This window comes from Olea europaea, unplaced genomic scaffold (genome assembly GCF_002742605.1).
Source record: "Olea europaea var. sylvestris unplaced genomic scaffold, O_europaea_v1 scaffold1783, whole genome shotgun sequence".
Lineage (NCBI taxonomy): Eukaryota > Viridiplantae > Streptophyta > Magnoliopsida > Lamiales > Oleaceae > Olea > Olea europaea.
Window position 1 is genome coordinate 32,261 of NW_019235564.1, and position 14,817 is coordinate 47,077.

The 14,817-nt window shown below is 34.5% G+C and overlaps 2 protein-coding genes across 6 annotated transcripts in view; one reads left to right on the forward strand and one right to left on the reverse strand.

Moving 5' to 3' along the window:
• LOC111378184 (SNF1-related protein kinase regulatory subunit gamma-1-like) overlaps positions 1–2,919 on the reverse strand; it is a 4,079-nt gene extending 1,160 nt beyond the window's left edge. The window contains exons 1-4 of the mRNA XM_023001350.1: positions 2,608–2,919; positions 1,152–1,324; positions 423–620; positions 23–298 (exon numbers count right to left, since the gene is read on the reverse strand). Of these exons, the coding sequence (XP_022857118.1) occupies positions 23–298; positions 423–620; positions 1,152–1,324; positions 2,608–2,785 (825 nt within the window). The 5' untranslated portion in view covers positions 2,786–2,919. The remainder of the gene's footprint in view (positions 1–22; positions 299–422; positions 621–1,151; positions 1,325–2,607) is intronic.
• Positions 2,920–4,399: 1,480 nt separating this feature from the next.
• LOC111378186 lies at positions 4,400–14,564 on the forward strand. 5 transcript variants are annotated; one of them, XM_023001354.1, is made up of 7 exons: positions 4,400–4,545; positions 4,674–4,816; positions 5,997–6,042; positions 8,878–9,004; positions 9,091–9,155; positions 13,980–14,032; positions 14,236–14,564. In XM_023001354.1, coding segments are annotated over exons 1-7 (474 nt in total). In that variant the 5' UTR covers positions 4,400–4,544; the 3' UTR covers positions 14,275–14,564. The 5 variants fall into 5 exon arrangements, with proteins under 5 accessions (XP_022857122.1, XP_022857124.1, XP_022857119.1 ...); XM_023001356.1 differs by lacking the exons at positions 13,980–14,032; positions 14,236–14,564 and adding exons at positions 10,317–10,369; positions 10,591–10,862; XM_023001351.1 differs by lacking the exons at positions 13,980–14,032; positions 14,236–14,564 and adding exons at positions 10,269–10,369; positions 10,591–10,862 and having other exon boundaries at positions 4,404–4,545.
• Positions 14,565–14,817: the final 253 nt, after the last annotated feature.

Below are 14,817 nucleotides of genomic sequence, written 5' to 3' on the forward strand. Positions count from 1 at the left end.
TGTATATAATATATCTACATACCTTAATAATCTGACTAGGTTTCATTAATGGCAGACCAAGTTCAAATAGTTTTTTGGATCCCCAGCTTTCAAACCAATGAAGTCCAGAACATTCTTCCAGCATGTGAATAACAGCAGATTGCGTGATGATGTTGTCAATCTTAGCTTCCCCTAAATCAACCACAGGAACACTCTTCATTCTGTATTTTGATAGCAGTAGAAGCATCGTCAAGAAGGAGTTGGATTTCTGCAGAGCAAGAAATGGAGCCCAGCGAAAAGATCCCGAGATATCCCCAACCTGTTTATTCATCAATAATGTAAACTTCAGAAGAAAGACCGGAAGACTGAAATGAGAAACGTCATTTCAAGATCATGAGAAATAGTGAAATTCTGAAGTTAGCACAGGAAGTAGAACGAGTAACCTTTGTGTCCTTATAGAAGTCGGAAGAAGTAAGCAACTCAAAAAATTTTCCACAGGTTGTTGTAGGAGAGTCAGGGTGTACACTTTTAAACCTCGGCGAAGACATTCCATTAGTTGCTGCTTCAACAGCAGGACCAAAATCATTTCCTGAGCTATTCATTGCCAAGTCGAAAAAATCGCCACCTTCCATCTTTTCTGACTGTCAAAAAAGTTAATATATATCTGCTTTTTAGCTTCTTATTCAAAGGAAAGTGTGAATAAGACCCACAAAAAGGACATGACATTTTGAAATGATAAGATGGTAGAATCTGCTAAGTATTGTTAACAGATAATCGAGTTGATACATTTTTTTACTTTGTTGTAGCTCCCTTGCAATTTTTTTAAACAAGATCTAATGGCTACAGATTTTTCATATAATTTATCCAAAATTGTAAAGAAAAAAGAGAGAACACGTGAAATCCTTCAGCCTATCCATGTTGGCAACTGCGAGGAAGATCCATTTCTGTCATAAAGGACCCCCTTAAGCGATGAAACAGAATTTTGTATTAAAGATTCGAGGATCGTGTAGTTGACTTTTCGTTTTAATTCTGCAGTAGAATAACCATCATAATCTAATTTCACTTTCCATTTCATTGCGATTCGCTTTGCATCAGTGATGAGACAGCTGTAGTGAGATTTAACAAGATATCCAAATATATTTCATATTCAGGTTTTATGTAGGTCTACAAACCTGATGCAATATCCAGACAACAATGCCAGCGAACTCTGCAATGCCTATGTATCTGTCAATCCAACTTGCATCTTCGGGCGCTTTGCAATCCACCACAGGTGCACTGAGAATTTTATTCCGGGCAAGTAACTTCACCGCTTCAGCCAGACTCGAATCCGAGCTTATCTCAGTAACTGTACAGAAGTTAAATGAGGCTGGCTTAAACAATAATTCTGCAGTGAAGTTAAAAACTTAAAAACTGATATGAAAATGGTTGAAGGCACACGATTCTCTTCTCCTTTCTAATAGCTTAACCTTTTAGATGATAGGATTATTATAGTATCAAAGCATCCAATGATCGTGAGACTGATCCCTCCGTTACCCAATATCCCATTTGCTAGACCTTTGAGACATCCTGCCTACATTGAGGCGCGCTAAATATATAAACAGTTAAATGCCTTCACTCTCTAAAATCTTTAGAATGAACTCTTCGAAGAATCGTGCAAAACTGTCCAGGGCTTACTTGCTCAGCTCTCATACAATTATATATCTTTGCAAAGCATAATTGGATAAAATGCAAACCCCACCCGGAGTAGAAAACTTGCCGGCCGGTGTAGGCAAAGTCCGTGGTGTGACATCCTGATGTAGCGGAAATATTATAGGGAAGATGAACGATCACAAATTGAGAAAATTCTCAAGGAAGATTTTATTGAATTCAAGAACTACTGCCTCTAAGAGCTTACAACTGATTAAATAGAAAAAAAACGTTGGAAAATCCAGAAAATAAAATAAAATAAAGATATTTTTTTCCAAAAATGGAAAATATGAGATAATTACTAAAATAGAAAATACTTATCTTCAGGATCATCCTCCAACAAATGGAATCTAAATCCGAATTTCATGGAAAGAAATATTGCAAAAAATGAAAATTACCATAAATAGCAAAAACGATTAAACGAGGGTCTAACGATGGATTTTGCCCGAAATTGACCGGCCAAAGACCCTGAGTTTTATTCTTTGGCTCGACTCCAATCAAATTAGACTAGCGATTTGCCAAAAAGAGCAAACCCAAAGTCATCATGAAATCATTTGCCCTTTTTGCCAACTTTTACCTTGTGATGGTCCCATTTGCCATGAACTCTAATCCATTATGCACTTCTTCACATCCAAAAGAACAAGGCTTCTTCTATGTTGTTTAAATTTTATAATTAAGTTTCTGAAAAAAAAATAAATAAATAAAAATGAGAGCAGGTGCCGCCCACAGTTACAATTCTATTCCTGTCTAATTCACACCAGACAGTTTTCAACTTTCTTGATTACTCAATTCACCTTTGATCATACGCCAAATCAAATTACAAACACACACAAAAACAATCAATCCAATCAAATTCCACATGTGGGTTCAATCAAAATAAGCATTAAATAATAGATTCCTTCATATAATTATCAAATGTACCTACAGAATCAGTGAAATTACCTTGGTTAGAAGGAGCAGGAGGGAAGGCAGAAACAGGAATACTCTCAAAGCAAGCATTAAGCTTCTCAGTAGGAGTCAACTGGGGTTCCTGTACATCCCACAAATCCTCCACCTGCATACCCAGTTTCGCTTCTGGGCTCCGCGGCGTTTCTCCGCCCTGATCGGCGTTCACCTCCATCTCTTTATAAACTCAAATTTCAAGCACAAAACACTGACAAACACACTCGATCAATCAAAAGCGAAGCTTAACACTACTTAGTGACAAAATTTTAAGATACTTATAAATGTTGCTTTCTTGAAAAGTTGACGCTGTGATGATTGTAAACTATAGCAAAATTATATGCAAGTTTTTGTGCTATGGTGCTTTGATGTGTAGGTTAAGGGGAATACGTGTGTGATCTTGGCCGTTGAATCTGATCATACGACACACGCATGGATTCCATTGGCGAGGTGGGTCCATCTATTGACAGAGTCAGAGTTGCCTTGTCAAAGTATTTAATCCGGTATAAGCGGGTCCTGCTTTGGATCTTATCCATGAGATTTCCACACTTATCCGATTTGTAGCATGGCCACTTGCCATTAAAAAATAAAAACAGACAATAAAAATAAAAAATTGAAATGGTTGTTATCCTTAATCTTCTATTGAGTAAACTTTAATGACAAGATTTATTAAAAAATTCTATTAATGCTCTTTAAAATGAGGTACAAATATTTAATCGCAAATTTAATTTATATTTTTTCTTTTTATTTAAAAATGGACAAATAATTATTCTTACTTCTTCTTAATAAAATTTTTGGACAAAACCAACATTGGCGACAAGAAGAGCAAATTAATGTGAGATTGAAGATATGAATACATTAAAAAAATTGGAACTTCAGTATCACAATAGTAAAGGTTATTGATGTTTCATGCACTTAGAGTGTCACACTGATTAAAAATATATGGTGTCAATATATTTAATTTTAACAAAATTGAAACAAGTGTAGGAACACATTGTTCACTTTTATTTGGTTTAAAATTTGCGTTGGTCATGTAACTTCATGAATGTGCGAGAGGAACATGAACATGCTCGAAATAATTCTTTTTTTTTTTTTTGACTTTTTATGATAGTTATAGCAGCTTCACGAAATCCACCTTTATAATTTATCAATTTATTCATCATACTTAATCTAACACAAATGGTCGATCAAATTTGTACAGTACATTTTTTCAGTTAAGTTACTATTCATGTATCCATCAATCAATTTAATGGATTTGATGATGTGTGTGATGGTGGGTGTGTGGCTATATAATTGACAACCGGGTACTAAGATGTTAAAAATGCGATACAATAGAACATTTATAAGCACATTTCATCAATTCAAATTTAATCCTAACGGTTTACATTCAAATACCAAAAATCAAATTATGGTTAAAAAATTAGAGCAAAATCGAAGAATCTTTGGATATCAATTCAATAGAGCACTCCCAATGTGCCTTCGTAAGGATAGTTCAATCGAGAACACTAATTGGTGAATATAGTGAAACAAATTTATGAGGTTGTTCACGAACGGTTTAAGTTATATACAAATATAAAATTGACAGTGAATAAGTGATAGTATTTTTTGATCTCTCGAAATATGAAAAAACAAAAGAGAGAATAATTCGAGTACTTTTAAGCTGCTGATAAACCTAAGTCAAATAACGTAGTGGCGACGATGAGCCAAGCTCGACCCTTTGGCTTGTATGAACAAGAGCAAAACTCGAGTTTACCCACAAACTCAAGACAAACTTGCTTGTGAAAAAATTGAACTCGACTAGATATGACTCGTTTCAATACTAGTCCATCTGTGACCTAGGATGACTCGATCCATAACTAGTTAAGTCTGGTTCAATACGAGCTCGAGCCCACGAGTCGAGCCGCATCAACAACTCGTGGGCTCGACTGCCGGCCATAAGTATATCCCTAACGCCGGGTGCAAATTGACAATCCCGTATATATAGCCCGCCTGATTTTGTGTCTACCTCAATCATTCCAGAATTGACTCACCTGTTCTCTGCTAATATTTTTCTTAATTTTGTACAGTGAGATTGATAGGAGCAATGGATTGTAGCTGCTCGGGGTCGCAGCCTTCCAATTCGAAGGATGGCAGTGCCGGAGCTGCCAAATTTCTCGTCGGCCTCCCCTCTCGCGGCCTCTTGTCCTCCACCGTTGTTTCTTCCAACCCGGTAATTGTTTTTCCGTATAGACTCTATTTTTTTTTTTTAAAGTACACAAGGGTATTATAATGTCGTTTATACGTCCGATGCTGATCTTTTGTGGTTGTTAATTGTGGCTAAGCCTGATGATTTGAGAGGACTTTGACGGGTTTTTGTTTTACCGAGAAAGACAATGCTGATTCTCTTCTTGTATATAATTGAGAATCGAGTTTTACTAAATTGATAGAAGTTGTAAAATTTTGATTTGTTCTGCGATAGAGAGTACCATTTAGTTCTGTGTTCGTTTGGCTTAGTTTAACCTAAAAAGGGCAAACTGAAGGTAAGAAATTTCTTTTGTCAGAGATTTAGGTTGAAATAATTAGATCATGCAGTAGAGTGATGTTGGGTAATGTGTTGTGGTCTTCTACGAAAGATTTGTACTTCTGAAGCATTTTTGTTGTTTGTGGGCTTACTGATAGGTTTGAATATTTAATTTTTAGCTGGTAGTGATTCAGCAATCATTAGAAGGTCTGAGGGAAGCATGAAATCCTAGAAGAGCAAAGATTTGCATGTATATGCCTATATGGATTCAGACATCATGAAGAAATTGTGTTGTCAAGAATCAAAGTAATTCTTGATATGAGAAGCTACCTGCTGACTGAAATATGGATTGGTAATCAAATAACCTGATTTCCAATCCAAGAACAGTATTTACTTGATTTTATAACTCTCTGGGAATCTAAGCCCCCGTTTGGTCCCCATTATCTTTCTTATTCTTTTTCTCTCTTATTTTCAACCACACAATCTTCCATAAAATAATATTACACGCAAATAAAAAAAATTTCTTTCTTTTTCGACCACACATTTTTCAAAAAAATACTATTCCAACCTTTAAAAGTTGGAAAGAATGGGTGCCAAATGGGGGCTAAGTCAGCAACTTTATTCTTTATGATTATCACTAAGCCAAGTCATGACAATGTAGGTTGATTTATTTTTGACAAAGTAAGTTTTATTTTTATTGAATGTTGGTTTCTAGTTATTATTCATTATCTTCTCATCATACATCTCTTGCTGCTATATTGGTGTGGGTGTGGGTGTGGGTGTGGGTTTGGGTGTGAACTGTTTATAGCATGTCTTTTGGCAATACTCGAATGTACTCTTGCGATTTTTTATATATTTGTTTGTTTTACATGTTGATGAATTTATCCAGGGCATGATGCGGGTTTATGTTTGTGATCATGACACATCACCTCCAGGTTCGTTTCTACACATGTTACTAATGTTGAATCCTTTTGGTTTTTCAAAGATTCCTGTTTTCATAGAGAACAACAGAACTGTTCATTGTTTGCATTGTGGAAAAATAGCATGAATTCATAATTTTAATCTAAGTCAAAGTCATGAATTAATTTTAACCACGTATTTCATGGTATCCTCTACTTTTCAACTACACATTTCATCAATTTTTATCAAAATTAAGTATTCTAAAAAGTGGCACCCAGGTGCGAAGAGGGCGCAAAATTCCCACCTCATGCTTTTTTGAGCTTTTTAAAATTATTTTTTGCTTTTATTTTTCGTGCCTAGGAGCACTTTTTATTTATTTATTTTTTTTATAACACTCATTTTTCTTTAGTTATTAAATGATTTTTTTGATTAATTTAAAATTTTAAAATAATATTAAAATAAGAAAGCGCTTTTTTACGCCTAGGCGGAAGGTTCACACCTCGCCACGCTTTCCGCTTTTTTCGAACACTGTTAAAATCTACTAAAATTCTAATTTTAATCTCTACTAATTGTGGACTTTATATACTTTTGGGATTGAAACTTAGTTGTCTTCATTATTAGACTTTCCTTCACTACTTATGGCCAGGGAGAAAGAGTAACTTTTGCATGAGTACTTTAAGCCAAACATGTTAATGTTTCATGAGCATAATTTTAAGGTGAGCAATTTGGAAATGAAAGAGGTGGAAGAAAGGATGTGTTCAAGAAATGTTTAATTACACAATTTGTGGAAAAATACAGCTGTTGATTATGATGCACCGACACGGACACGTGTGTCCGACACGATACGTGTCAGATACGTTGACTTGTGATTTTTCAAAAAAGTACCGACACAACACGTCGTCGACACGTTCGATAAATTCTTTAAAATTCTTCATTTATATAGTTTAAATTTAGTTTTATACTTATTATTAATTCTTTTTTGTTGAAATTTTTTAAATATGAGTTCTTATTTGTTATTTACTAAAAATTTTGAGTTAAAAATATATAATAGCTATAGTAAGAAAGGAAAATGATTATTGTAGAGTATCCGAACAGTGTCGGTATCGACACGTATCCTACACGTGTCGGACACGGACACGCTACTCTAGTTGGAGTATCAGTGCTACATAGGCTGTTGATTGTGGACAACAAGCTTTTATGGTACATGGTGAATAGTATTCGAGAAAAGGATGTATTCGAGAAAGTTTAATTGCATAATTGGTGCTTGGATGTGGATATATGGATTTTACAGGACTTCAATAAAATAGATCCGGACCATTGAATTAGTTTAAGAGCTGCTTGTCAAATTTCTTGATAAGAGGATTAACCCCCTAATTTTATTAACACACACACACGTGTGTGTGTGTGTGCGTGTGTGTGTGTGTGTGTGTGTGTATATAGAGAGAGAGAGAGAGAGAGAAGGATAGTTAAATTTGAAAAGAAAGTGTGGACTCTTTCATCTTTGCACTCCTCTTTCGGTCATCTGTACACATTTTTTACCTCCCTCTCTCCATCTCACTTCTCTCTTTCGTCCACTTATTTTGCAGAGCTTCTTTATCCTTTGATTCATTAGAATATGCATCACAATCAAATATAGTTCAAGCATTCACACTCTTTCAGCTAGAATTTTTCTAGTTTTGAAATCTCAAAGTAAGATACACAAGGTGCACGTGGTTAAATTCTTATTCTTCTTAATCTATATAAAACCTACACAGAATGCTTATCTACCTTTGGGTCAATCTAAAGAAATGTATCTTGAAAGGATATGGCCTTGGGGACCCCCAAGTAAATCCTTTGGGATAGAGGTTCCAAGAAATTCGTTGAGATGTCTGTAAATGATACCAATTTATCAAAATCTATGAAATAATTTAATATAATATGTTATGATTTATGTTTATATTATGTTTGAACAAGATTTGCACCTAGCTTGTTGAGCGTTTTCCAAAATACACATGATAACAACTTTTCAGGTTAGTTTGGTTTGATCGGATGCTTGATTAAGTGGTCAAGCTGGGTTGCCTGGGGACTTTTAAGTAACATTTGAAATAAAGATATGGCTAGACCTTTTTTTCTATATAATGCATTTAAGCGTTATTTTAGAGTTAGTTGAAGAATATCATTTTTGGAATTAAGTTCAGTAACTTGTAGTTTGCTTTTATGGAAAAAGAAGACTTGAATGTTTGTCCAACTTCTCATTTGCTCTTACGTGTCAATCTATAAACCTTATATTAATTTGTTGTTTTAGTTGTGGTGTATGGGCAAATTGGGTAATCTCGTGACTCATTAAAATGTATATCATGTTAAATTGATTAATTATTATGAAACGAAATTTTTTTCTTTCTCACGCTATGAGTTGAGGAAATGAATTTAGTAACTCTTCTGTTTCTTTGAAAATTGGGGCATTACAATAATGTTCAACTTTGGAACTTGTTTACAAGAAGTTCAGTTCTCCAAATTTCCATCTAACATTTATATGTCAAATTTAGTAATGCTTCGGATGAAAATAATGATTAGTGAGGTTAGGATTTCTAGTATCTTGGGGTAAGTTGTACTTAATTTCAGCAATAGCAAAAGTACACCAAAATATTTCAATAATGTTTCTTACTCATCTCAAGTTAGGGTCATGGATCTGGGTTATAACAAACCTAGTCGGGTTAAAGTCTTTGCCAAACTTGGATTGCAAGTTTATTTGGTGCAGTGCTCAAGTCATGCCTCTTTGATATGAGGCCATGCGAAAGTTGACTTGGTGTTATAATGGGTTTGTTTCTCTTCTATGGTACAATCCATTGTAAATAATAAAACCTCTTTTAACATTTTTTTTTTTGTGTCAGATGACCAGCTTATAAAGACGAACCAAATGAATATATTGATCAGGTCTCTTATGCTTATGAATCAGAGAACTGATTCTTGTTCTAAAGATGGGAAAGGTATTGATGAGAATCAGGGTCTCAGGAAAAGGTATTAAATACATCTTCTTGTGAGATACTGTTGCTCTCTTTTTGAAATTTTCCCAGTTCATCTTTCTTCCAACTGTAACTCTTCAGGACTGCTGAGAGACATTTGGATGGCAAGGCATCTAAGAGGGCCATGTTGAGTACTGATCTTCAAGGTAAGCTGATATACTGTTTGTGTTTTAATACATGGAACGAGCGTTGAAGTGATATATATCATTCCACCACTGAGTTTATCGTGCTTAGGTGGCTTGTTTATCGATACATGATTTCACCTGTTCTGTTATCCTCTTGCAAGTTTGAAGAGAATGGGGATGATTGATGGATCTGATCTCCTTTTGATGGAAATTCTCTCTAAAGTTTTTAGTTCTTCATATGAAATGGTCACATTACTTATCCTCCCTGTCTAGGTAATATTAGGCCTGTTGACAAATTCTTGCTTGGAGCTTGAGATTGCTCAATCTCTATTTAAAATCATAATGGATCACTTGAAAATGTTCAACTCGGGATTATGTCTTCTTCAAATTAAACTTTTTTGGGCTGAATTTGAGTTGATCACAGGAAGGATTGATTAACAAGCTGAATCTTGAGTTTAGCTGAAGCTAGTGAGCTTAAAGGCCTGGCTTGTTTCGACTCCTGAGTTAATTTTTAAGAGTATTCGAACTGAAGATTTTGCCAGAAAAAGTCTAATTCTACTCTGAATTATTGCGTTATCACTTCTTTCCATCCAAAAGAAACATTGCCTGTTTGAGTCACATTATTTCAAAAAAATTCATTCTTAAACAGTGATTTAACATTATTTCAACCACATATTTTTCAATAAAATAATATTACACGTAAATCAAAATTTTTTTCGTATTTTTTAACCACACATTTCTCATTAATACACAATTCAAGAATGCATTATTATCAAAATAATGTGGCTCAAACATAGTTATTCATGGGGTTGAGTTTCAACTTAAAAACTTTCAAAGAAAAGAACGTTTCGCCAAGACAAAGTAGACGAGGTAGCTAACTCCTCAGAGTCGATACTGGAACATTACAAAGTAAAATTCTATTACATAGAAAAGTTCTGCAAAATTTAAAAGAACGGCTAATAATCATCTGAGATAGACACCCTTTCTTGATATTGAATTCCTTGGTGCGTAGTTCAAAGAAAATTCTATTTGCCTAATATATCCATCAGTATATATTTTTTTGTTGCTTACGGTTGCACTCATGCCATGCACACTAAAATTCTTAAAATTTCTAATTAATCTTTGAAAATGCAGTGGGATCACAATCTTGTGAGCCTGACAATCTACATTTTTTGACCGTAGAGAGACTGCGTGCTCTTCTGAAGGAGAAAGGTCTTCCTGTGAGGGGGAGAAAGGCAAGTACCTTGTTATTTCTATTGTAGCCATAATAGTTCATACATAAGTTTAATGTTGCAATACCTCTGATTACGGTATTATCTTTATTTTTTTATTATTATTATTTTTTTCCAGACTAATCAACAGCTCGGATTTAGGTTTGAGATTAGCATGCATAGGTTGATTCTAATGTATATCCATTCAGTTTTGAGGGCACTCATGTTTGCAATTCCATGGACAGGATGTGTTGATTTCCCGCTTGAGAGCTGCGAATGGCTAAGATGCAACCTAAGCAATCGAAGTGGCTGATTGCTCTTCAATTCTGTTCAACATTCTGTTTCAGAAATGTAGGTTTTGATTAGTGATAATAGACACTCGTATTATCTTAAAACCACTTCATTTTGTCTGTTTATGAATTGATCATAGTACTGTCATTAACATGGCGTTTTCTTAGGATAATTACATCTTCCAATGTATTCGAATAGCAAATGCAGGATCTCTTGTTTCCACTCATGCACTTTGTATGGTATTTTTCGGCTTGTTAGGAATAATCTCTCTTGATTATTTGAACATTGGCCCGTTCGGCAGAATTTTAGCTTTTACTTCTACATCTTGTAAAATAACTTTTCCAGAAAACTACCTTAATACGAAAGCTTCGTTTTCCTGCAGATTTTTAAAGGAAGCTCCACTGGATCAAATTCATTTAAAAGCTCTTTTAATTACGAGAAATACTTTTATATAAATAACCAACCGATCAAAAGCAGCTTTTGAAGTTGATATAATTTGATTCAATATTGTATTTAATCTAGATATTGTTTTATTTAAATTTGTGTCTAGGCGAAATTAAGTTACAACTTATTTTTCAGAAAATTAAGTTTCTTAATTTTTATCCTTACAAATAGGACCTTCTCTGACATTAAAAGTTGCACGTAGGTCCACTGTGGTTTTTCCAATATGAATTATTCCCTCGTTAGTAAGTGACTACTTCACCAGATTGTATTTTAGTAACCTTGGAGTTTTTCCCTTGAGAAAAATAGGAACTGGTTTCCAAAACTAATGAACCACTAAATATTTGCACAGCTAGGTGTACATAAATATACAGAGTGAAATTGAAACACACACAGACACTGATCTCACAAGTTGTCAAACTATCTTACACGCATTACACAGATTACAAGGGATCCTCATCCCAAACTCCAAAGGTACAAGAACAGTCATAAATTAAAGGCAGATTCTCATAGTTGTCAGAAATAACACGAAGATTCTCATGAATGTCTATATACGCAGTTGTACAACCACAAATAAGCAAAAAGTTTTGCTCCTGTAGTACACAGACGTAAAATAATTCATACACATTTAATTCGCCAATATATTAATACCCACACAAGCACATCGAACTTCAAACCCAGCAGAAAAATAAAAAGTTGGTAATACATTTGATAGCATAATGTAAATGCAAATATATGAGCATCTAAGTGTCTACGGATTCGTGTGTCAAGCAGTGTTATTGACCAGACTGACCACACCGGTCGGTTCATCTGGATCCACGTGATAGTATCGACAACTCAGTGCTCTTAAAATTCTGTAATTAGCGTCCAAACAAGAACTCCATTTCCAGAAATAACAGGAGCAATTATAATTTTGAATGATACAACACAGGCAAAAATGGAAGCATGTTTAATCATGCTGTTTACTTTGAAATGGAAAACAGAAAAAACCGAATGAAAGTTCCCCGGTGCAGTGCCAATTAAGATCATTCTAATGTTTTCATTGAAGAAGCTGCGTAAGAGTTTGTTTAATATTGACAGTAGATTTATCTCAAATTCACAAACTCACAAACTGAAGAAAACATGTAAACCAGGAAAATGAAAGATGGAGAGAAAAGAGATAAGAAATCAACACAACCTTACAAATAGGACCGTCTCTGACATTAAAAGTTGCACGTAGGTCCACTGTGATTTTTCCAATATGAATTATTCCCTCGTTAGTAAGTGACTACTTCACCAGATTGTATTTTAGTAACCTCGGAGTTTTTCCCTTGAGAAAAATAGGAACTGGTTTCCGAAACTAATGAACCACTAAATATGAATATACAAGCAGTGAAATATATTTGCACAGCTAGGTGTACATAAATATACAGAGTGAAATTGAAACACGCACACACTGATCTCACATGTTGTCAAACTATCTTACACGCATTACACAGATTACAAGGGATCCTCATCCCAAACTCCAAAGGTACTAGAACAGTCATAAATTAAAGGCAGATTCTCATAGTTGTCAGAAATAACACGAAGATTCTCATGAATGTCTATATACGCAGTTGTACAACCACAAATAAGCAAAAAGTTTTGCTCCTGTAGTACACAGACGTAAAATAATTCACACACATTTAATTCGCCAATATATTAATACCCACACAAGCACATTGAACTTCAAACCCAGCAGAAAAATAAAAAGTCGGTAATATATTTGATAGCATAATGTATATGCAAATATATGAGCATCTATGTGTATACGGATTCGTGTGTCAAGCAGCATTATTGACCAGACTGATCAGACTGGTCGGTTCATCTGGAAAAAATAAGAACTAATCCTATTATAGGCAGAAATTAGCAACCTTTTGAACTCACCCAAGTTAATTTCAAGCAGTGTTTTTGGGTAAAAACCATGTTAATTTCATTCTAATATTTTCATTTTCCAAGGTTGAGTTCCATTTTTTTAGATTGGAACCTGAACTTTGTCCAGGAAAGGGAACTCCTTTGTCACCGATTTTTAGAACAGCTCCAGTGGCTCATTTATGCTAAGTCTAGTCACTTGGGCTGCTGTACCTTTTGATTATGGTATTATATTGTCAGATCCATACATAGGCATAATCTCTGATGCTTGGACTCTTCGACATGGTTGTAGTACCCGTGTCAGACATGACATGGGTATGGATATGTGTCCGATCCTCCAACTTTTAACCGGACACTTCACCATTCTTTGCTTCTTTTTCTTTTCCTTTTCTTTCATTTTTACTCTTTATAAACCTAGCGCCACCTCCAAGAGGGTGAAGAAAGGCAACGACACTAGATTTTCCCTTCTTATTTCTTTTGCTTTCCCTTTTCTTTTTTTTCCCCTTCTTTCCTCTCTCTGTATCGGTGGTTTAGAATTTTGTTTGTATAAAATGAAAATGAATTTCACATAATACTATATAACGCTCCACCAGATCCAAATTGTTTTCAAGTCCTTCATTTTCTATTTTATATAACATTTAGTAATTAACTTCTCATAATTGAAAATTAAACCCCAAAATTATATTTTATTCGTCTTAACCCCTTATTCAATATTATTTCCTTCTTTGTGAACAATTGATTGTTGGTCTATTCAAAATAACATCTTGAGTTAGTAAAAAATTTGAAGTTTGAAAGATGTATCCACGTACCCGTGTCCAAAATTTAGATTCTTTTTAAGCGTAGTTCAAAGAAATTCTATTTGCCTAATATATCCATCAGTATATATTGTTTTGTTGCTTACGGTTGCACTCATGCCATGCACACTAATATTCTTAAAATTTCTAATTAATCTTTGAAAATGCAGTGGGATCACAATCTTGTGAGCCTGACAATCTACATTTTTTGACCGTAGAGAGACTGCGTGCTCTTCTGAAGGAGAAAGGCCTTCCTGTGAGGGGGAGAAAGGCAAGTACCTTGTTATTTCTATTGTAGCCATAATAGTTCATACGTAAGTTTAATGTTGCAATACCTCTGATTACGGTATTAATTATTATTTTTCCAGACTAATCAACAGATTCGATTTAGTTTTGAGATTAGCATGCATAGGTTGATTCTACTGTATATCCATTCAGTTTTGAGGGTACTCATGTTTGCATTTCCATGGACAGGATGTGTTGATTTCCCGCTTGAGAGCTGCGAATGGCTAAGATGCAACCTAAGCAATCGAAGTGGCTGATTGCTCTTCAATTCTGTTCAACATTCTGTTTCAGAAATGTAGGTTTTGATTAGTGATAATAGACACTCGTATTATCTTAAAAACACTTCATTTTGTCTGTTTATGAATTGATCATAGTACTTTCATTAACATGGCGTTTTCTTAGGATAATTACATCTTCCAATGTATTCGAATAGCAAATGCAGGATCTCTTGTTTCCACTCATGCACTTTGTATGGTATTGTTCGGCTTGTTAGGAATAATCTCTCTTGATTATTTGAACATTGGCCCGTTCGGCAGAATTTTAGCTTTTACTTCTACATCTTGTAGAATAACTTTTCCAGAAAACTACCTTAATACGAAAGCTTCGTTTTCCTGCAGATTTTTAAAGGAAGCTCCACTGGATCAAATTCATTTAAAAGCTCTTTTAATTACGAGAAATACTTTTATATAAATAACCAACCGATCAAAAGCAGCTTTTGAAGTTGATATAATTTGATTCAATATTGTATTTAATCTAGATATTGTTTTATTT